The sequence below is a fragment of the Natator depressus genome, chromosome 15, assembly GCF_965152275.1.
Source record: "Natator depressus isolate rNatDep1 chromosome 15, rNatDep2.hap1, whole genome shotgun sequence".
NCBI classification, from domain to species: Eukaryota; Metazoa; Chordata; order Testudines; family Cheloniidae; genus Natator; species Natator depressus.
The window spans coordinates 21702241-21726517 of NC_134248.1; the positions used below are offsets into that span (position 1 = coordinate 21702241).

Below are 24277 nucleotides of genomic sequence, written 5' to 3' on the forward strand. Positions count from 1 at the left end.
TCATAGCTGCAGACTAGGAGTAAACAACATGCTGTAGTGTATATAAAGCAAACAATGATGCAAAGCACAGAAAAATATATAGATAGATGGTAGGAACTTCTCTTGCCTGAATGGTTATTGAACATGCAGAGCTGAGGAGCAGGGGCATGTCTTTGGCTGTCTTTGGCTGGTCGGTCGGTTTCTCTCTCGATTACCCCCCCCCGTATATTAGTAAAACCAGGTGGGTGGTGGGGAGCCGAGATCATGCGCGGGGGGGGGGGGGGGGTTGGAAGGTTCCCAGCAGTGGGGAGACTCTGGGCAGTACCAGGGCTCTCTGGGGGAAGCCTCCAGGCAGCAGCTCCGGTGGCAGTGAGGAGCTGGAAGCTGGGTGGGTACAGCCTGGATGGGAGCGGGGAGCCCGGGGGGCAGCCAGGCTCCGAGTGGGGAACAGGGCCAGCACAGCCTGGCTGGGAGCCTGGGAGGCAGCCAGGCTCTGAGTGGGGAGCAGGGCGGGCACAGCCTGGCTGGGAGCGGGGAGCCCGGGGGCAGCGGGGCTCTAGCTGGAGCCCCCCACCCACCCCAATGACATCCCGACTTTCTTGTCAATGTCACGGTTCCAGCATGGAGCCATGAAATTGATAAGAATGACAGTGTAACTAACGCAGTGACACCCAATGTAACTAATGCAGTGTCTATACCAGGGGTCGGCAACCTGTGGCACGCAAGCTGATTTTTACTGGCACGCTGCTGCCAGCCGGGGTCCCGGCTGCCAGCCCCGCTCAGCCCGCTGCCGGCCTGGGTGAACAGAGCCCCCGACCGGCAGCAGGCTGAGCGGGGCTGGCGGCCAGGACCCCGGCTGGCAGGAGCCGGCAGAACCCCAGACCAGCAGCGGGTGAGCCGCTGCCGGTCTGGGGTTCTGTCTGCCACCTAGCTCAGCCCACTGATGGTCTGGGGTTCCAGCCACCGGCCCCTTGCCAGCCGGGGTCCCGGCCATCGGCCTTGCTCAGCCTGCTGCTGCCCTGGGATACCAGCCACCTGCCCCGCTCACCTTGCTGCTGGTCTGGGGTTCCAGCCGGGGTCCGGGCCTCCGGCCCTGCTCAGCCCCCCTGCTGGCTTGGGGTACCGGCAGCCAGTCCAGGGCTCTGCTCCTGGCCTGGGCCCAGCACTCTGCAGCCCTTATCAAAAATTACACTACAATTAGCTTAAAAACTTGAAAACTTAAAAACTTCGTATATTACAGTAATCGGTAAAAAATGTATAATGTTAATAAATACATAGGTTTAAAGAAACAAAGTAGTTGTATTTATGTGCCTGTGCTTAATTTGTGTTTTCGATGATTTACCTTCTAAAAAAATCTCGCCTGTTTCGCACCCCCAGAAAGGGCATCTCGGACCCCCAGGGGGGCGCGTACCACAGGTTAAGAACCACTGTACTAAACTGATAAGATCTGCATTTTAATTTAGTTTTAAATGAAGCCTCTTAAACATTTTAAAAACCTTGTTTACTTCACACACAACAATAGTTTAGTTATGTAATATAGACTTATAGAGAGAGACCTTCTAAAAACGTTAGAATATATGACTGGCACACGAAACCTTAAATTAGAGTGAATAAATGAAGATTCGGCACACCATTTCTGAAAGGTTGCCGACCCCTGGTCTATACGCACACTGCGTTGCCCTAACTACACCAATATACCCCCTACGCCTCTCATGGGGGTGGAGTTATGATGTCAGTGTAATAGGGCACTTACATTGGTGGAAGCAAGGCTGTAGTGAAGACATTGACATAATTAGGTCAACATAAGCTACTTTACATTGACCTAACTCTGTAGTGTAGACCAAGCTTATGAAGTCTGCAGTGAGTGACTAAATGTGCTTGTCATGTGGTCCCTGACTCTGTCTTCCGCTCGACATGCTGAGAACTGTGAGTCAATGTGGCGAATGAAGGAGATAGCTGTACTGTGTTTAAAATGTCATATTTACCTCAGTTTAATTGCTTGACACTATTCTGGCCGTCTGCATGGAGTTAAATCAGAGGAGGATGTTAGGGGTAAACAAACAGGAAATGAAATAATGAGATAAAATACAAAGTATCATGTATCCTTAGGAAAACAAGGGGGGAAATATCCACCTGCCTGTTTGTAGCCAGGTTAAGAGGCTTATTTTTCCAAGGTCACAGCCTAAGATCAAAGGGACACTAAACAGTTTAAGGCTCCTGCTTAGAGAGGAAGGAGTGGGGAATTGGGAGCAGCTGTTGGAGGTGAGTCTCTGACAGAGGGTTCATCTTCACTGCACAGTTAATCTGGGTTCTTTCCCAGGTATTGGCAAAAGCCCACCTACCATCCACACAGACAAACCTCTGACCCAGCCTAGGAAGTGCTTTAAGACCAAGCTAGTTTACCAAGATGGGAGTAAGGGTTAGAACCCAGTCTCCATCTTAACTCAGGCTGTAAGCTATCCATTTTGCAATGAGGTTGCGGGCAAAATCTCCTGAGTGCTGATAGTGCTCCAGTGCCATCCCATGATTTCCAATGATGGACAGATAAGTTCTCCCACAATTGACCTGGAAAATATCCTAAAGTATCTCAGCACAAAGAACAACAGGAAATGCTCCCAGATGCACTTGGGTGAGTGCAGAAACAGAGAGGACACAGTAACCTGGGTAGAGCTTTGCAGTGGGGATGCTCTCACCTGGGCTAGGCTAACATAGGTGCTCAGACCCGGTTGCCAATCACCCAGGTTAACAAAGCAGTTTAGACACACCATAATGAAAGAATGTGGCAGTGCAGTGTGTTTTTCCCAGCCCAAAAGTAAGGGGTCTGGGCTGAATGGAATTTATCAAAAACTTACAAGGAAGCAATAAAGTGTAGGTGAGAACAGATGAGCATAAACGTTTGTTGTTTTGACTATTTCTCTGCTTTTTATATATCTGTGGGTGAATAAACAATACGTTTGTTTTGAAGTTGTTTTGGGATCATGTCAACCCCAGTGGGTCCCAGGCTCCCAGAGAGAAGTTTTCTTGCAGATTTCAAATACCTTTGGGCCTGTTGTGTTACAGGGGGGGCTGCAACCCACAGATCCAGTCCAAATGTGGTTGAACTGTGGGGTTTTTTTCCCTGAGAGAGATGCAGGAAGAGATGCCTGTGGGGTGCATTCAAGGGGGGCTGCAAAGGGGTCTAAAACACAGCTTGCCTTGTAACCATGGCAGTCAGACACAAATTTAAAAAAAGATTTGGAAGAAGTAAATTGAAGCCTGACAACAGTCATATAAAAACTTCAAGTAGCTTCACTTTTAGGTCTGTTTGTTGACAAATAATGTACCTTTTGTTGGCATTAACCCAATCTCTTCCAGGTCACTCCTTTGTAATTAAGTGTAAGTGCCAAGGTAAATTGGGTGAAGAGAATTCTGCAGTGCAATATTGGCAAACAAAATAGGAGGACGCACCTGAGAAAATGAATGAAACTGGCTTTTGATGGAGTCAAAGCTTTGGTGGTAATTACAGGAGCATGTATAACTGACTGCACTAAAAAGAGCTAGTAACCTCTAATTCTGCAGAAAACAGCAATCTAGTTCTATTATTGTTTTCAGTAAAATTAAAGGTTTAGGGCTTGTAAGAGATGACTAAATTAGACCTTATCAAAACCCTTTTAAAGAAATTCTCAGCCTTAGACTGCAATTACTCCAGGAAGGCATGCAAGAGCCCCAGTTTGTGTTGAAACATCAGAAGTGAATGTCAAGGGTAAACAAGCTCAAGTTGTCTCTCTGTTTGTGTGTCCATCCTGCTGCTTTGCTACACCACACCATCTCTTAAAGAAATGCAGCTAGAAGATAACAAAGGAGAGAGGTAGTGGTTGCAGCTGTATTTTTTGGTACTTTCAAAATTGTTTTTCTATGGAAACAGAAGATTCCTTCTAAGCCTGTGGCCACTTCTTTAGCAGAACTGAGACATTGGGTCCAATTCTCATTTACACTAAGGCAGTGTAAAGGAGAATTTACACCAGTGAACTGTGGATGTAAAAGGCTACTAGTATGCTAGAGAGGAAAGATGGTCTGGCTAATAGTTAGGGTGCTAGCCTAGGATGTGGCAGACCTGGGTTCGAGCTCCTGCACTGCCAGAGATTTTCTGTGTGACCTTGGACAAGTTGTTTAGCATTTCTGTGCATCCGTTTCCCAACTGCAAAGTGGGGTAAACAGCACTTCCTTGCCTCACAGGGTGTTGTGAAGTGCTTACTATGGTAATGGGGTGTATGTGCACATATAAGTGCCTTATGTAGATTCATACCCATTTTGTACTGGTGTCAATGACTGTCCTAGGTGTGGGGCAGCAATGATGCAGACCAATTTTCCCATATGAGTCCCTTCATAATGTCCTAATCCCACGCTGGCATGCTGTAATTAGCAGTACAGTTTAGATGACCACTCTGGAAAGCTGCACCAGGCGTGCGAGTGGCAGTGTGAATGTGTGAATTCATAGTCACAGCTGCCTGATCCCGAGAGGTGCTGAGCACCCACAACACCCAATGAAATCATTTAGGCCCAGATCATGAACAACATTTCAGCTCCTAACTCCCACGTGGGCCTTCCGTTAGTTCTCACTGGTGGGACAGAAAGTAGGCAGAGCAGGACAGAAATTTCCCATCACTACAGTCATTGGGACTAGCTGAAGTTGCAGACTGGCATCAGTTTCCATCCACCTTGCCTTGTTTTTCTTTCTCTGGCACACGCTCTCTAGTAAACCTGCCTGGCCTGCAAGTTAATTCCCCAAGCTCTGATCAGGCCATTGGTCCGTCTTCCTGAGGGATCTTTATAACTATGAACGGACAGTGCACCCTGCGTACGATGCAGCATATTGTGAAATTGGCATAGAAGACTCTGAGCAAAAATTATCTGGTCTCTGTATCATAATTCCTACGGATGAGCTCAGGAAATTGCTAAATAGTAATAGCTACCATTGTGCTATCAGAAGAATAAAATAGACACCACCTATCACCTCCAGTCTGTAGAAGGAATCCCATGCCCCTTTTTACTTTGTCAGGAATCTGTTCTTAAAAGATTCCATAGGAAATCTTGTAGAGAGGGAGAGCCAGTAATGCTTTCTACCGTTAATGACATCTCTGTGTTTGCAAAAAGTATCACTCACAGTCCGTTTGTTTTCTTAATGAAGGACTTGCCAGCATGCTGAATGTATTTTGGATATGAGATTTTGTATATTTAATTTGTAATTAAACTGGCATCTCGTGACATCTCATGTGTTGGGATATTTGACCGAAATGTTTTTTATTTAATAAAAAACAAAACTTTGAAAGCCAAAATATGACATCACTGGAAACTCCCAATTCACCAGCATTAAATAAAGCTGGAGTAAAAAGGGACAATGCCAATGTGGCTTAGTGCACACATTTAGATGTTTTTGTGGGCGGGGAGGCAGGGAAAGAAGAGAGAATTAGGGGTTACAAAATCGGAAATTAAAAAGCAAAAGAAAGAAAACAGATTACTAAATTAACTATTTTCGCTGCAGCGCTGGTAACCTCAAATCAGCTGCATTGGGATACTGCATAAGAACCAGGAAATGTGTCTCTGTCTCTCTTTCTAGTGTAACCCTTCTGCCAGGCCAAGTTGATAGCAGCAAGGGCCGGGTTCAGTACACAGGGGTTCCCTCTCATCAAAGCAAATACAAAACTGGCTCGAGCCCCCACCCAGTGACCTGGGAAAATCTTACACACCCCCTGGGCACCTCGAAGAGGCAATACTTCCCCTCTCGCAAGCACGGAGTCTCGGTGTAGTAGAGAATCTTTAATAACATGAGGTAAACGACATCAGCATTAAATTGGGAAAACACCACAACTAGTGTTCATTAACCAAACCATGAGCAAAGACCCACCCCAGAAAATTGGGCCACATCCTTTCCCTCTTGAGTCCCAGTACCCAAATGTCTCTTGAGTCCAGCAATCCTCAAATCGCCCAAAATCCAAAAAGTCCAGCCCCAGAGTTCAAAAGTTCATCTGCAGAGTGTTACTCCCCAGTCTGGCTAAAATGTGCCTGTGTGTGGGGGAAAGAGGTAAGGGGTACCTTACGTGTCCTGAAGCTGACTGCCCCACAGGGCTCTGCTCTGCTACGCTGTCTCACGAACGGCTCCGCTCTACCACGACCGGCTCCACTCTGCACAGCTCGCCGTCTCACGAACAGCTCTGCTCAGCTTGCCGTCTCACGACCGGCTCCGCTCCACCACGACCGGCTCCGCTCTGCACAGCTCGCCGTCTCACGAACAGCTCTGCTCAGCTCGCTGTCTCACGAACGGCTCCGCTCCACCACGACCGGCTCCGCTCGGCACAGCTCGCCGTCTCACGAACAGCTCGGCTCAGCTCGCCGTCTCACGATCACACCGCTGTCTCACGAACGGCTCCACTCTGCACAGCTCGCCGTCCCACGAACAGCTCTGCTCAGCTCGCCATCTCGCGAACACATCGCTGTCTCACGAACGGCTCCACTCTGCACAGCTCGCCGTCCCACGAACAGCTCTGCTCAGCTAGCCGTCTCGCGAACGGCTCCGCTCTGCACAGCTCGCCGTCTCACGAACAGCACCACTGCACTCTAGATCTTCTGGCTCCCCACTACTTGACACAGTGCTCAGTGATTTCAGCTCTCAGTGATTTCAGCTCATAGTAGTGGGAGCCTTAGTGCTGGTGCACCATAAGGCCAAAGTGAATGCAGCACAGTACTTGTAGCAAGACTCTTAATAGACCCCAAATTAGCTCTGACATTCCACAGTGGAGAGAGACAGAGGTGCAATTGGTGCTTCAGGCCCTCACAAAGGGGCCCACACCACCAGGTACTAATACCTGTCTCAAGTCTCTCTCCCTTCTCAGAGTTTTGGAACCCATGTCCCTTGCCTAGCGAGTGCTACTCAGTTGATGGTGAGTCCCTCCATCATAACAAAAGGCCAAGTACAGTTCCAAGCACAGTTCCCATAATCAGGGTAATAACAATTTACTCTTCCCGCCCCAATAACAAAGACACTGGGGATTCCACAACAGCCAAAGTGACCATTTGGGCAGTTATGGCCTCATTCTAGGCGGGGTGGGTGTGCCTATGCAAATTGAGATCAGCCCCTGAAGTTCTTTTCCACTACTTGCCACACCTCACCACCAGATGTCAGGGTGGAGCCCATCCTGACTCTGCTTACACTAGCCAAGTCTTTCTAGTCTTAACCACTCCCATCACCGTCTTGTAAACAAGCCACAATCTTGCAAACAGGTACATGCATAATTTTGTGTACTTACTTAACTTTGTGCATGTAAGTAGTCCCATTGAAACTGGACAACCCATTTGTGTAAAGATAAGCACGTGCCTAAGAGTTTGCAGGATCACGGCCTGTAGAACCAATGAGGGCCAAAAGCATAATTGAGTAGGCTAGTTTCACTGTCAAAATGACACAGAGAAACTTACAATCAAGTAGTATAAATGGTGACAAATTGTAGCAGAGCTTTAAAATTCTTTTGGTTTTAGCGATCTAATGTATTATGGGAAGAAAATGTAAATACAGATCTATTTACCATTATATCACTAACATTATTATCTTGACACTGTTCCTTTAAACTATGGGGAGGTTTAATTCCATTATACTTTACCTCCTACCAATGTGGTCCATCTGTAATGAGCTGCAGCATCTCCAGAGGACCAGTAATGAGAAAAAAAATGAAGATCCATGTAACAGCTTGGAAATGAAATTCTGTATCTAATTGTTGACATATCCTCTTGTTCCTCTTAGGGCAAAGGTGAAGAAAGGTGTGAATATTTTCAGTGTAAGAGCCAGCAGCCCGTACTTATGGGACATTAGAGAGAGCGTGGATTATACTGGGAAATATGCACCAGCTGTCATTGTTTGTCAGAGGAAATCTGCTACCTCGGAAAACAGGTAGGTCATTTACAATAGTTTTACATTTTGTAAATGAGATAATTTTGCTTTTTTCAAAACAGATGTATCTGCTTTGCTATGGTAATTAATAAAACTTTTATTATAGTTTCTAAATACACACAGTAAGTGTATAAATGGAAAAACTGATGCTGTCTTTAGTTTAAAATATTCTGCTTACTGTACTGTATATACTCTAAATCCATTTTGATTGCCTAAATGAAATGAAAACTACCAGGAAATGTTCATTTCACAGTGTTAAAAGGACTTGCCTCATCTCTCTGAATTTAGTTCAGCCAGGTTGTTTAGTCTTTTCAAATTATTTGCTTCTGAACTGGTCAGGCATTATATTAGTGGCTTGTTAATTACAGTCTTCAATTTGTATCCTTAGCTTTTGAGAAGGAACTAAGAAACACATACCAGGCTTCAACCCATGTTCTTGTCAGTGAATTTTTAATCCACATTCAGAGGAGTGATATTCAGATCTTAAGTTCACGTGATACAATAACTTCGGTAGGACACTGACTCCAAAAACAATATTTGATAGCAGTTGTTCCAGTTTCTAATCACAGTTGAGTGTTTTTAAGAATAAATGTTTGATACCTTTTTGTTTCACTTCATTCACTGTTCCTGGGAAAGCATGGAGAGGGGAGATCCAGTTGGTAAGGAGCTAACTGGCTAGAGATTTGTTATATTAATTATTGTTACTATTAAACTTGCATGATGAAGATGAAGGTCAGATTCTGAAGTGATTTACCTGCTGTGAAATGCCATTGCAATGTATTGGGTTTGCACAGGGTGCAAGATTTGGCCCATTTTAATGAAAACCCTCTTTACCTCTAGATAAACGGGAAGCTTGGTGGGTCTGGAATATAGGAAGGAGGGGAAGGGGGACTTCCTTTACTTTCCAGACATAAATCTGTTTCCCCCCACACACTAGAATTCAATTTCAAAATCCCCCTCACAGCCCCGCTGATATGGTATCCTCCACTTCCTCCCTAAGCCATATATCATCTCATAGCTGGCTGAATTTTAGTGGCTGGGGAAGGAATCTATATATGCCCAAGGTCACAGCCTTTTCCTCAATAAAAGAATCAGAAAGCTTCTTAAAAGGTCTGATTCAACGCTCACTGAAGTCAATGAGAGTCTTTTCATTCATTTCGGTGGGCTTTGGATCAGGCCCAAAGCAATTATGACAGTGAATTATCTCCCACCATCTACCCTTCCATTTTTTGGGGCTGTGTTCTGCCGTGCAGCGCAGCATTTCCCTGCTCCTCTTTCAGTAATGGTAAAATGTAGTGTGTTATCAAGGATGGAACAACATTTGGCTACTTATTCCATTTCAGTGTTCTCCTAAGCCTAAGCATTCAGTGCTTGCCCTTAAAATGTGCCAATTTTCATTAGATCATTACATAAGGTTAACCAGTAATTGAAGTATCTTCCCTATCCTTCCACATGCTGACCATAGGGAATGACTTAGTAGTACTGAAAATATGGTAGTAATGTGATTTAGGCTCCAGTCCTGCAATAAGCTCTGCATGAGCAGACCCCTGTATCCCAGCAGAGCACCATTATTATCGAGTCTGTGCCCATGTAGAGTTCATTGCTGGTTTGGGGCCTTAGTTATCTAAGGCAGATGAGAACAAAGATTAATTAGGGGGAGCTAGTCAGGCTTTTAGGTTGACTAGGTGGTATCCAGGCCAGGTCCTCAAAGGTTCTGGACCCATGCTGCTTATTGTAAGAAATGTAACTCAGTGTCTATTTTGAATTTAATTAAAACACTTATAAAATCAAGAAAATATATCACCAAAGCTAAGCTGCTACTACCACTAAACTAAAAATGGAGCATTACAACAATCAAATCAAGATCAAATTAGCAAATTAGACTCAGTACTGGACTAGAATTACACCCTCAAAATAACTGAGTGATCAAATGAATGTTAAAATAATCAATTCTTATGATGAATTTTAAAGAGGATTCTAAGAAAATAACTGTCCACTTGTTTTTAAATCCTTATTAAAGAATTTTACCAAATTTATCAGATCTATCATTTAAATGGTTAAGTATCTTAACACTGAAATCAGAATATTTACCTAATGTCTGGACCACAATTTTACAGCTAATTAAAGCTTCCTTGTTAGACTTAATTTCTTGTGTGGTGGCTAAAACTTTCCTTCCCCTCCCTCCAACACAGATACTATAATACAGACTCAATAGAACACTGCCCTGAGATTTCTACTACTTTGTGCTCATTGTTGAGCGAGACAGTTTTGTCACTTGTGCTTTTGGGGCATAATTTTGCATCACTGAAGGAGTTCTGGATTTACACTGCTGCGACAAGTCAGACTGGAAGTCTGTGGTGGAGCAGGGATTTGGATTCAGGTCTCCTGAGTTCCAAGCATTCTTCCTTCTTGTGGCAGCCCTGTTTAGGGAAGCAGAAATGCTCAGCTTCAAGTTGCATATAGGGCAACTCTAAACCGGTAAAAAGTTTCTGCTGCCCAGTATGTGCTCAGAAACAGAGTTCTTCATGTTTATTTGGGCAGATAATATATGATGAATAATGAAACAGAAATCCAAAAGAGAAACCGAAGGATGGCACAACTTGATGCTTCAGTCAATTTTCAGCGTTTCCCAAGTCAAAGCATTTCTGAGTCACTGATTCATTCATAGAGAAAGTTATTTCTATAAGCTTTTTTCTTGTGGTTTAGGTGGAAATGGAGGGAATTTAAATAGAGGGTTGTACAGTGTAAGGACTGTACAGATGTTACAGGTATCAAACTCATCTACTAATCATAGAGGTCATGATTTAGTTTGTTATAAATTTACACTTGCATGAGGGTGAATGTGAAGAATCGAGGAGTGGGGGGGACCTTATGGTTGTGTCTCCATTAATCTGGAATGTTGTCACCAGGCTGTAATAAACAGGGCACTGAAAACGTCAAATGATATTTGACAGCTGTGTTTCATTAGTTATTCTGATACAGACTCATAATATTTGCTGTTAATATTCATTCAAAAACATCCTGCTGGCTCTGATAATATTTATATGTTAATCCTGTTATGATAAGCTTTTAGTGCCAAAACCTCTCAAAACAAAAGAGTGATATATTTCAAAACTTATATAAAGAAACGTTCAGGCATCCCGTTAAGTTTATCACTTGCACAAGTGTCTCCTTAAGCCGTGAAATTACACCTGTCACAGTAAGTTAGCTTTATTAACACTATTTCCTGATCCATGTAAAACTATCAGGATCACAAAAGCATGGAATCTCAAGTTAATTAACATGGCCGCCTTTGCATTCATGGGATCAGATCTCTGATTTTTAAGAGTAATTAAACAATATGTATATAGAGTCTGAAAAATTTCTAAAAGAACTCCAGAAGCAAACAACTTGATAAGAGTTCAATATTTAACTGTTATCCATTCTGCATATTTAGCACTGTTAAACATGCAAAGATAAAGAGGAATTATTTGCCAATAGGAGCTCTCTTCCTCCTCTTCCTCCTCATTATAATGCTTGATCTTACTCCTAAAAGTGAGTGGCAAAATAGGCATGAGTAATATTTAATAAGGAAATCAACATGCTGAATAAGGCATTCCTAATATTTTAGATTTCATTTACATATTAACCAGCATAGTGACAAAAAGAAGTTTTCAAAAGTAAAACAAAGTCCAGAGTTTTCGTGACTACAGGAAGTCAGATGGAATAAAGCAAAAATAAATGGGTATACTTGAATGGGACTTTCTAGATGATATCACGGTACTGTCTAGATGAGTTTATTTCCTCCAATCTAGATAATGGTAAGGACAGATTTGTGTTTTTGTATTGCCCGTGTGACCTTGGACAAGTCATTTAGTCTCTGTGCACCACAGTTCCCCAGCTGTAAAATGGGAAAGATAGCAACTCCCTACCTCATCGGAGTGTCATGAGGATAAATACATTAAAGATTGTGAGAGGCTCAGATGCTACAGAAGCGAGTGCCATAGGTACCTGAAATAGATGACAGTTAAAGCTATAAAGCGACTCTATTTCTGTTTAAATCAGCGGTTCTCAAACTGTGGGTTGGGATGTGTAACAGGGTCCATGACCTGCCCCTCTTCCTGGTTCCCACTTGCTGCCCCCAATAAGGCTCAGAGGCTTCAAGGTTGTGCAACACCCTGTGTCTTTATTTATTTAAGGTTATCCTACCACTAGTATCTATCTATATACAAGCTTGACAGGATTAGTCCCCTCCTTTACAGGCAGAGTCAGCCTTCAGCTAGGAGGCCTCCGGTTCCCTCCCTCCCTGACTGACTGACTTCTCCCTGGCTGCCCCTGGCCTTCTGGCTCCCTCCCAACCTTTATCGCCCTTGGCTTGTCAGGCCAGCAGGGTGTTACCAATCCTCAAGCCGGCATCAGGCCTTTTCCATCAGCCCCAATCTGTTTCCCCTGATTGGAGCTAACTGAGCAGGGGCTAATTAGGTGCTTTTGCACCAGCACCCTGCTACAGACCCCAAAGTGGGTCGCGAGCCCATTTTAATGGGGCTCGGGGCCAAAGCCCGAGGGCTTCAGCCGTGGGGAGCAGGGCTCAGGTTACAAGCCCCCTGCTTGGGGCTGAAGCCCTTGGGCTTCGGCTTTGGCCCCCTGGCCTGGGGAGATGGGTCCCCCTTTGCCAGCCTAGGTCCCCCGTCCTGGGGTCCTGCAGTAATTTTTGTTGTCAGAAGGGGCTCACGGTGCAATGAAGTTTGAGAACCCCTCCTTTAAATCCATGAATACTACATTTTGTCAATTGAATGTATATTGGAGAATTCAGGATATTTTTCCATCCACCCAGGTCAAAAATAGGGGTGGGCAAACTTGGAAAGTCTTGGAGAAGTCTGGATCCAAACTAGGCAAATCTTCTTAGTCCCCAAATTCAGTGAAAATGTAGCCAGGCTTTGTCCTGAGATTTCTAGTACTTTGTGCTTATTGCTGGGGAAGAAAATTTGCCAAGATGGGGTTTCTTACGATTTTTTACCACTTATACTTTTGGGGCATAATCCTGCACCCTTGAAGGAGTTCTGGATTTACACTGCTATAACAGACTGTAGTCCGAAATCTGGCCGATTATTAAGGAAGTCTATGGGCCAAATTCGGATTTCAGCTGCATCTGTGTGGCTCTCACCGAAGCCAATATGTGATAATATGTATATGTTAATCCTATTACAATAACAGCCTATCACAATTCCTCTTTGGCTGATGGCAGAACTTGTCCCTGTGTGTCTCATTTTCCATGAAGACGTATCCTAATCTGAGGTACTTAAATTTTCTCCACAGTTATCCAAAGAGTATGAGATAAACTAAATATTATCTGGAGATAAGAGTAGAGGGAGCATATGGTAACAGTCCCTTTGATTTACCCACACTTCATTTTTATTACATGCAGTCTGGGATGTTTAGTATCCCGCATTTCTCGTTTTCAAATCAAGTATGGAATCTCACGTTAAATTATTTAACATCTAGTTTTGGTGTTATAACTGCAGTGAGTTACTGCCTCGTTCCTGTACGTGTTGCAGCTGCCATTACATTTGATAAGGTCTCTAGGGTGCTGTAATCCTAAAATACTGTGCGGCTTTCTCCGCTGGAGCTACAAAAGCAACAAATTTGACATAAATAACAGTCTAATAGCAACAATAATTATATCACGTGGGTTGCTGGTGTTCATCAAAATGCTTCGTAAATGTGGTCCAGCATTGTAGATCACCAGGGATGTTTTTTTCTCCAAGCTCCGTTTTCACATAGTTTTACCCACCAAGTATATATTAACACTAGGGGAGAGAAAATGCTCTGTTCAGTAGAATTACCAAAACAAAAATAAAACAAAAACACTCCATGGTATGTGTCCCATCCCATATGCTCTAGTTGATCTTAATGTAAATACGTGGACTTGAAATTTCAGTGAGCAAATAGTAATATAAGCCTTATGGGCTTTTGGACTAAATATACCTAGTATGTCATTGCAATAGTTCTACAAGCAACGGGAGGGTTTTTGTGTATGTGTAGGTAATTGTATGACAACCTAAGAGCATTTTTTGGTCTCCAGAGGAAAAACCTCACCTGCGTGTGTTATGTTCAGAGAGATCTGCTTCACTTTGCATTCTTTTGGTAATGTAGTTTTCCACGTCAGATTTGCCTGCCTCTTTTTCAAAGCTCTCCATGGACTCATCTTATCCTACTGCCCTAAGCTTATGTCCACCTGCTCCCTGAGCTATAAGCCATGGCCCAGCACCTTGTGTAGTCATTTTCACCAGTGCAAAATCTGCTACAGCTCTGGTTTGTAGTGTTTGCAGCACTCTGCACTGGTGTAAATAGCTACATAAGGTGCAGGGCAATGGTGCAGGGTAATCTCTGGCCTCTTTTCTCTACTGCCTTGACTTTCTGAACATATATTCAGCTTGTGTCCCAGCTGATCTCTTTGGTGCTTTACAAAATCGTCCAGTCTTGCCTTCCTTGTTTTTCCTTCTGATGCTTCATGCTTGGGGGACTCATTGTCACTTGGTTTTACTCTGTTTATCTGAACCCAAGATCTTGAGTCACTTCACCTCTTTAAGCCTCCTTTGTTCTGCTCTGGGCTTGCAATGATCCAGTAGCTGAGAGCAGAATAAGAGGGTTGCCAACTTTCTGACTGCAAAAAACTGAATAGCCTTGTCCCGCCCCTTCTCTGAGGTCCCGCCCCCACTCAATCCATCCCCCCTCCCTCCGTGGCTCACTCTCCCCCACACTCACTCACTCGCTCATTTTGACAGGGTTGGGGCACAGGAGGGGTGAGGGCTCCAGCTGGGGGGTGCAGGCTCTGGGGTGGGGCTGGGAATGAGGGATTTGGGGTACAGGAGGGGCACCAGGGTGGGGGTGGGGCCGAGGGGTTCAGAGCGTGGGAGGGGGCTCTGGGTTGGGGTAGGGGGTTAAGGTGCAGGAGGGGATGAGGGTTCTGTCTAGGGGTGAGGACTCAGGGTGGGGCTGGAGATGAGGGGTTCAGGGGGCTGGAGGGAGCAGAGGGAGGGAGTATGGGGTGTGGGCTCTGGGAGGGAGTTTGTGTGCGGGAGGGGGCTCAGGGCTGGGACAGAAGGTTGGGGTGCAGAAGGGGGCTCCGGGCAGGGCTTACTTCAAGTGGCTCCTGGAAGGGGCCCGCATGTCCCTTTGGCTCCTAGGTGCCGGGGCAGCCAGAAGGCTCAGTGCGCTGCCCCCAACCACAGGTGCAGCCCCCACAGCTCCCACTGACCACGGTTCCCAGCCAATGGGAGCTGTGGAGCCGGCACTCGGTGCGGGGGCAGTGCGCGGAGTCTCCTGGCTGCCCCTGCACCTAGGAGCTGGAGAGACATGCCAGCCCCTTCCGGGAGCCATGTAGAGCCAGCCTCTGTGGCCATCTGGAGTTTTAGCGGCCCGGTCAGCTATGCTGACCGGAGCCACCAGCGTCCCTTTTCGACTGGGCGTTCTGGTTGAAAACCGGATGCCCAGCAACCCTAAGAATAAGGCCCACTTTGCATATTGCTTTGGGAGTGTGACTAACTGCTGATGAGTGACATAGAAGCTGTGACTGTCCTGATGAGGACCCTGTGACAATCACCACACTTTAGTCCTCTGTAGCCCAGACTGCAGTAATGTGTTCTGCTCTGGGCTGCCCTAGCTGTATACTTGGAAGCTCCAGTCATTGCAGAAAGTAGTTAGCTACTTCCTGAGTGGAGCAAGATACAGTACATAACACCTGGTCTAGTCACTGGCTTGTTTTTTGCATACAAATGCAACTAAAGACATTGCAGATTACCTTTAAATGCTAAACAGTCTGGGCACCCAGTTACCCCGACAGCACTTCTTGATTGGAACCCCAGTTATGCCGATTACATTTTACTGGGATATTCCGACTGTCAGCTTTTTGGGGAGTAAAACTCTTCTGAACCAGGCCCAGCCTTTGGGATTTCACTTCCCTTGGTTGTCCGGCTTCAGGGTGAGCTACAGCACGTAATGCAAGGCTTGTTTAATTTTGTACACTCGGTTAATGTTCTAGCTTTGGTTGATTACACGTTGTACTTGTAACCTCTCCTCTGCTGCGGTCTGCTGACACGAACCAGGAAACAGCAACTGTAGTGCCCCTTGTTGAGGGCTGCGTATGCGATTTGTGGTGTTATATAATTAATTTTTTAAAATTGTACGACATAAAATATTAAATAGAAAATGTCAATTTAATCAAATAACTAACAAAATTTTCAAGTGACTAGTAATTTTAGGTGCCTTGATTTGGGGGGGCTCAAAGACGCCTTTAAAGGGGCATTTTCATAAAGCATTAATCACCTGCCCTTTGAAAATCAGGCATCTTTAGGGTGCCTTAAATTCAGCACTCCAAAATTAAGCCATGTAAAATTACTAGACAGCTTTGAAAATCTTCCTCTAAGCCACTATTAGGATCTGGACTGTATTAAATCAGGGAGAGATTATATGTTAATTTCATTCTGAAATATCAAAGTTCAGTCTGATTCTCTCTTCCCAGGCATTTAGGGAGAGGAGTGATCTAAGTCTCCCTGATTTTTTTTCATCTATTATAAATGCCCCTTCTCTGGCAGCTCTCGAGGCCCATAATGCACATCAGTTTGTTTTCAAAAAATTAAAAAACTCTATGCTGTTCCAGCCATCTGACTGTTTGTTTAATTGTTTTGGTGCCCTGAAAGTACCATATAGGTCTCTCCTCAAAAACGACATTTGAGCTCTCGGTATTTCAGGAGAGATTAGGCAGAACAGTTGCAAAGCCTCAATTTCTTGCTTAAAACTTGTATTAAGACTTTAAAAAAATATTGATTAGTAGCTCCTTAGCGGATTCACATGTCAGTTATGCCAGTGTAAATCTGGAGTACCTCCAGTCTCTGCAGTGGATTTCTGTCACTGTAACCCATACAGAATTTGGCCTGACTGCTTCACTCTTCTCAATATTAACCTCTTTTCTATAATTTTCATAATAAAAGCTCTATTTTGTTCATCAGGAAGCCATCTTTTCCTTAAGTATGTCTTACTAGTGCTAATATGTTAGAGAAATGCATTGTGCTCATCTTCTTGCCGCAAATCTAAGAGGAAGAGATGAAATATTAACCAACAAATCTTAGACAAAGGCACTATTAGGGGACTTTTTCTACCTGTTTGTTTGAATGAAGCTCATTCATTTAAAAAACAAAAAGAGTCCAGGCAAACACTTCAAAGGCATGTAGATAAGCTCTTGGCATGTTGGAGGTGGACCTAGTATCTATAGCCATGACATTTAGATAAAGAAGGTAGCACAGGGCACTTCAGCTGTCATTACAAAGATGAAGATTTCTTTTAATCTTTGCTGAACTTTAAGGTGCTCCAGAGGGAACATAGCAGGGTTTTTTTGTGAGCACAATGTTATTACAAATAAGGTATAAGTGACAATTAATGTTGAATTGTTAACATAATCTCTTGCAGCATTCTGCAAGAAAAAGGATTCGTTCCCTGGTTCAGTGGAGTATTGCTCTTTTCAAATGAATTATTTGTAATAACTTATGTTTGTATAGCACCTTCCAATCTCCAAAAGGTTTGCAAATGATGGTATACAGGAGTTACTTCAGTGGTAGGGGCTTATCACCATTTTTAAATGATTAGAGGTGCGAACACCTCTGGGGTGCAACATACATAACTTAGCAGCTCACAGCAACAATATTGAACAGTTTAGGACAATGAGCTTGTGTCTCCATTCCGCTAAAGCCTTTTTACACAACCTTGGTAACGTAAAAGGACCTTAGGGTGGTGGGAGGGTCGGGGGCAAGAGAGTGGATGAGAACATCCCCCATGGAAGGGCCTCCCAGCTAGTGAGCTTCCAGCCCACAGCATAGTGGTTTCTTGGGTTATAACCAGAATTCACTGCAATATAGCCATTCTCCACTGCCCTGGACCCTTCTGGGGCAGTAGGAAGCCAAGTATAAGTAGGTGCAGCCCTGGGTGCCTTCTGTGAGCCCAGAATATGTGGGTTTAAAGTCAGTATTGTCTCACATCTTGTGTCCCTGTCCCAAGTGCAAGAATGGAGTAACTGAGAAGCAGGCCCAATGTCTCCTTTATGCTGGTCCTGCTACATCTCCTAGAGAGAAAAAACCCAAGGTTACCATGTTTCACTGCTCATTGCAGGTGTACAGGCAGCTACGCAACCGATGAGCCTGATCCAAGGCCCAGTCAAACGATTAAAGATCAGTGGGCTTTGGGTTAGGCCTGATTTGCCCTAGAAGCTGACTTCTCTTTCCTGTCTGGCACGCTAATTGAGTGTGTTGCTGTGACAGTCCATGACAGTAAATAAGTCAGTGGAACTGTTGGAAAGAGTGACAGTCTTGATGTTGGCCTGATAAAGCCCTGAGCAGTTATGTGCCAGATTGTAGTTGCTGACTCTCCACCATCTCCATTGCTAGAAACCAGCACTGCCTCTCCATAGCTGTACGTCAAGCCCTTCTGAAAAACATTTTCACACCACATAAAATGTCAGAGTAGAAGGCAACCTGAGAGAGAATCTGCTTAGTTCAGTTTGGATCAGTTCCACGTTCCACAAAAACAAGCGTCAGGATGACCTCTCCTGACCTCATTTCAACAGTGACCCTGGGGTGGGACTTTGAACAGAAGGCATTTTGGCTTCAGGCAAAGTGTGCAGTGCTTGTAAGGCAAGATTAATTTAATTTCCTGTCCTATCTCATCTGAAAAGAGGGGATCAGAGGTAGAAATTTTTTATCAGAAAAAAATCATCTATATATTTTTGAATTAAATTGTATTGATTTTTTTGTATGAAAGAAAGAACAGAAAACAAGGATACAAGCATTACATATCTCTGTACCCCCAAAGAAAAGGAAATCCTGTAATGCTGTTAAGTATATAGCAAACCTAGTACAGTACCTTATTCAAAAAAATCAACTAAGAATTTAAGAATGGGAACCCTAACATCATCGTCGTCATTCTCAGTTACTGATTTAGCTCAAGAGGTAGAGGTCTGTGGTGTGACTGATAAGCAATTACATTACATTTTTGCAGAGGATTCTGGGTTGAAACTCTGCTGATGACCTGTGCTGGAAAAAACAGCATATGATCATGTCATTGAAGATTGTATTGCAATGCATACATGGAGGCAGAAATAAGATTGCCTGGGTCATTTTCATATATTTTAAGGAGTTCTCATGGCACACAAAGTTCTCTGTGGCACAAGATGTTGGTGATCTGACTTGTATCCTCTGGAGACCTGAGTTTAACTCCTTCTATAAAGTTAGCTCAGTAGCTGACTGATTGTCTGACTGGTCTGGAATGCCAGAGCTTGTCACTTAGGAGCCTCACAATGATTTTTCAATAGGTCATCCTAAATGGTCAGCGCCTGTAAAATCAGTGAATAATACGAATACTTCAGGTTTTTATCACCTTCATCAGAGGGTCATGCCACAAGTTACTAAGCCTCAAATGCTCCTGTAAAATGGGTAAGCCAAGTGAATGATGCAGCAGTTCTCAAACTGTGGGTTGGGACCCCAAAGTGGGTCGCAACCCAGTTTTAATGGGGTCGCCAGGGCTGGCTCAGACTTGCTAGGGTCTGGGGCCGAAGCTGAGGTCTGAGCCTCATCACCTGGGGCTGAAGCTGAAGCCCAAGGGCTTCAGTCCTGGGCACTGGGGATTAAGACTACAGGCTCCCTGCCTGAGACTGAAACCCTTGGGCTTCGGCTTTCACCCCCACCCCGCCACCCGGGGGGCGGGCTCAGGCGGGCTCAGGCTTCTGTCCCCGCTCCTGGGGTCTTGTAGTAATTTTTGTTGTCAGAAGGGGGTTGCAGTGCAATGAAGTTTGAGAACCCCTGGAATAATGTATTTGACGAACACAATTGAACCCTAAGTAACTTGCCTAAGGACAGGCATTGAGTCAGTGAAAGAGCTGACGATAGATCAGAGAGGGCTGCCTCCTTGTTGCCTGCACTAATCACTGGCCCTTGCGGCTGGGGTGCACATGCAAAAATTCTCCTCTACTGTGTTTTTCTGCCGTGTGCAAGTAACAAAAGACATTTCCAACTGTTTGGATACATTCATACCTATTTAACTTCCTTATTTTTATCCAGGTGTTGTCCAATGCAATAAATATAATTTTAGTGTGTGTGGGAGGATTTTCCTCAGGAACCTTCAAGACTCATCGTCACCAGGCAAGCACTCTGTGTGTCTGTGATAGTTAAAATTGTGTCCTCTAAGACACTGATAGCCCCAGATCCCTTCCTCACAATTGTAGTGGGACAGGAGGAGTCTACTACTTACTGAAAAGAGAGAGAGAGCAGCCTTCAACCTGTGGAAAATCTAATGTTAAATCTAAAGATTCGATGTCATGAGCAATTATCTCCAATTTTGCTGTGAGTTTTCTTTCCCTTGGAGGATATCCCCTGGGAAATCATTTTAATTACTCTGTCAGTTAGAAGTGGGCAGGTGAGAAAGCTTGTTAAAGTATGAGTTAAGGTTAGGAGTGGGGCTACATGTGGTGGTGTAGAGTGAGAGGGAATCCCACTTTGTGGCAAGAAAGTCATTGGAAGTTAATTTCCCCTTCTCGGTCAGCATGCAGCATGCAGCACAAATTGGAAGGCTAGTGTCAGTATGTGGCATAGTCTAATATGTATTTAGACTTTTCAATTATTCCTATCTAAATTCTAACCACAAGTACAAAGATGAAATGCAATGAATATTGTTATTTATGTCATACTGAGTGTCTTTAATGGCTTCTTCTCTTAATGGATAGTTTTATGGATAAGAGGAACATCCAGAATGGTAGTACTGAGGATTTAAAATAGATGCTTTTGGAAACCCTCATGATTCAGGCATCACCCAACCTCGAGTTAATGAGGTTAGAGAGAATCTTTCTCTATTTATCTTAGGTACTTATATGCTCATTACCACAGAATCTGAGCACCTAACAACCTTTAATATATTTCTCCTCACAGCATCCCTCTGAGATAAGGAACTGCTATTATCCCCATTTGACAGATGGTAAACTGAGGCTGGGAGAAACTAAGGGCTAGAATTACAAGGGAACTTAGGTAGGGTGATGCTGAGCATTGCCACACCTAACTTGTAGGCACCTAGAAAATCACTGGGATTCACAAAGCCTGGGTTAGGCGCCTAGGCTCCCTGTACAATGCAGGGGGAGAGATCACCATAGAATGGGATTCTCCTGGGGTTAGGTGCCTCTGCTGTTTCAAGGAGGAAAACATGCCTCAAAACTTTTAGCCCAGTGGCTGGGGAGCTGACCTAGGATGCTGAAGACCACTGGTTCAAGTGCCCCCCTCCACATAAGGGAGAGAAGGAGTCTGAACAGGGATCTGCCACCTCCCAGGTAAGTCCCCAGCCACTAGGGCTAGTCTGGTGTGAGTCTCTCTCAGCATCTCCTGTTGATGCTGCTCTACTGTGAATAAAATGAAAGAAGCAGAAAAAGAGAGAGAATGACTCTGTAGCCTAGTGATTAGAGCATTCACCTGGGAGGTGGCAGACTCAGGATCTCAACCCCCTGCTCCAATGCTTTTTTTTTTCTTTTTTAAATTATCAAAGTGGAACAGCTTCAACAGGAGAGACTGAGGAAGCCCTGATCAGACTATTCCATATACCCCATGGTTAGGGCACTCTCCTGAAAGGTGGCAGATCTCTTCTGTCCCTCAAGCGGAGAGGGGGCATGAACCAGGGGTCTCTCACATCTCAGGTGACGACCCTAACCACTGGGCTAAAAGTAATGGGGAGGTCATCATCCTTCTCCCATGTAAGCTTGTCTATAGGGGCCCCTTGTGGTCAGTGGGTTCTGAATGCAGCTACTGCATCAGGGGAGTTAGGTAGTGGAACACCCATCTGTCCCTGGGTCGTGCGTCACTCTGAGGCTTAGGTGTCTGGACCTGGCATGGAGCTTCAGTGCGCATACCCAGAGGCAGAAACAGAGGTGCCCTGGGGACATTTTACTGCTAACATTTAGATGCTGAGCGGGTTTAGGTGCCTCCCAGGTTCAGCAGCAGCTGTGTAGGTATTTCGTGAATCCCAGTGGGGCCTGATTCTGGGAGTTAGGCTCCTAAAGTAGAGGTTCGACACCTACGTCCTTTTTGGAATCTAGCCCTAAGTGCCTCTGGAAGGTCTGCAGCAGGGTAGGGAAATGAAGTGGGATCTCCGGAGTCTGAGGCTAGTACCTGGGACTTGGGTAGCACCCTAACCACATCTTTCCCCTCTTTCTAGGGAGAAACTTTCTCTGTGGGCAGGTTATTCCATAACTACCAACCGCAGGGCTTGTTGCACCTTCCTCTGAAGTATCTGGTACTGGCTGCCGTTGGAAACTGGCTACTGGACTATGTGATTCAATATGGGAGTTCCTAGGGGAACACCTACTTCAGTGGGACAACAGGCTGGCTGGCCGGCCACAAGGGATGCCTGTTATACATAAATGACTCAGCTATAAAAGAAGAGAAACTTTAAGACTTGATTTTGGTGTGTGGCTACAAGGCAGAACTGTCCCTTGCGACCCCAGTATGTAGGGGTTGCGTAGCTGGAGTACGCAATAAACACTCCACTCCCCTCTCCGGTTTTCTATAGGAAACAAGCAGTTCTTGCTCCATCCCCCCCACCCCCACTCAGCCTTCTGAGAATGAGTTCCAGCTTTAGGTGTCATTTGAAATGAGTTTTCCTGTGTTCTATGGAGCCTGCTTTCAATTTGCACCTTTTCCTAAGGTCTGGATCTTTTATATTGAACTGTGCAGGTTTACGAATTTTGTTCTTTCTGTATGATGCGCTGCCAAAAATTGAGCATGGGAATGCACAGAAAAGGTGCTACACAATAATTTATACAAAATTACATTTTCGCAGAGGATGTGGGGAAGAGCATTAAGAAGGGGGAGGGGGAACAGAAACCAAACTACCTACACACCTTGTAAAGGAGGCCCAGGAGACTAGCTTATGGTTTGATTCTATGGTAAGGTCCTGGAATCATTATTAGGATAGTATTTCATTGCCACTCGATGCTCCATAGGGCCTCATGCTTCTCCATATAAGAAGTGAAATATCATCTTGCATGATAGGTATATTTTCTGAGATGGACTTTAAAGCCTCTGGCCTTCGGGGAGCTGACGGCTCAGGTGAGAGACTTCTAGGTCTTTGATTCAAGCCCAGCTCAGGTTGGTAGTGACTGAAATTTACCATCTAACGGGGGATTTGTTGCTGGGATTCAGTTTCTAGTGGGTAGATACCTACATGACAAAAACACACCATTGCAATTCTGTACCCATGTTGGCAATGTCAGAAAGGCCAAGGACTGAACGAGGACTCAGGTATCCTACCGACGCTCTGCCTCCCCCTAGAGGTGTTTCCTCTGTGCCGTGGCTGGGGTGCGTGGACCAAGTGGTGGTTGGGAGGGAATGGGGGATGTTTGCACAGCTGCTACCTGTGTTGAAGCTGTTCTCAGTCTCAATGCTGTCTCCCTGGCACCTCTCGCAAGCACTGATTCGATAAACATAATATTGAATTTACCATGAATTAAACTTAATATCACTGCCTACACCCTTTCTTACTTGTAAAACTGGCTGTCATTGTCTCAGGGATGTTGTAAGACTTCGTACTTACCTCCACTTGAAACCACTGTTATTACTGAATGGCACCTTAGATAATTCCTATATTAGCTATTGTTATTCCCTAACTACTGGAATGCTTCATGAAGTCCTTGCTCTTGGGAAGCCATATGAGTCTCATGCTATAGGAAACAAGGCTATATCGCTTCCATCCTCTGTCTCCGTCACTGGCTTGCTAAACCATCTCTGAGACCAATTCCAAACTGTCAGTCTATCTTGCACCGTACAGTCTCGAACAAACTTGCCCTCCAAGCTCTCCTGGGAGGTAGGGCAGTGCTATTATGCCCATTTTATAGATGAGAAAAAGAGACACAAAGAGAATAAGTGCAAGGTCACACAGGAAACCTGTTGTAGAGTAGAGAACTGAAGCCAGGTTTTCCATGTCCCAGCCTTGTACTGTAACTACTGGACCATTCTTTTTTTCATCCTCAAGACTGGTTTTCAAAATGTCCCATAGCCAGGTGCTACCCAGTATATTAGGGCTTTGTCTTCACAACTGGGCTAAATCGGTGCTACTGCAATCGATGCAGCGGTGTTGATTTAGCAGGTCTGGTGAAGGTGCATTAAGTTGACAGGAGAGCGCTCTCCCATCGACGTAATTAATCCACGTCAAAGAGAGGCGGAAGCTTTGTCGATGGGAGAATGTCTCCCACTGACATAGTACAGTGTAGACACCGCATTAGGTTGATATAAGTTATGTCGCTCAGAGCAGTGGGTTTTTTACTCTCCTGAGGGACGTAACTTATGTCGACTTAAGCAGTAGTGTAGACAAGGCCTAAGT

The 24277-nt window shown here is 44.8% G+C and overlaps 1 protein-coding gene across 1 annotated transcript in view; it reads left to right on the forward strand.

Moving 5' to 3' along the window:
- Positions 1-24277, forward strand: part of TMEM132D (transmembrane protein 132D) — a 398801-nt gene that overhangs the window by 160945 nt on the left and 213579 nt on the right. Inside the window, exon 3 of the mRNA XM_074972451.1 lies at positions 7751-7897. Coding sequence (XP_074828552.1) covers positions 7751-7897 — 147 coding nt within the window. The remainder of the gene's footprint in view (positions 1-7750; positions 7898-24277) is intronic.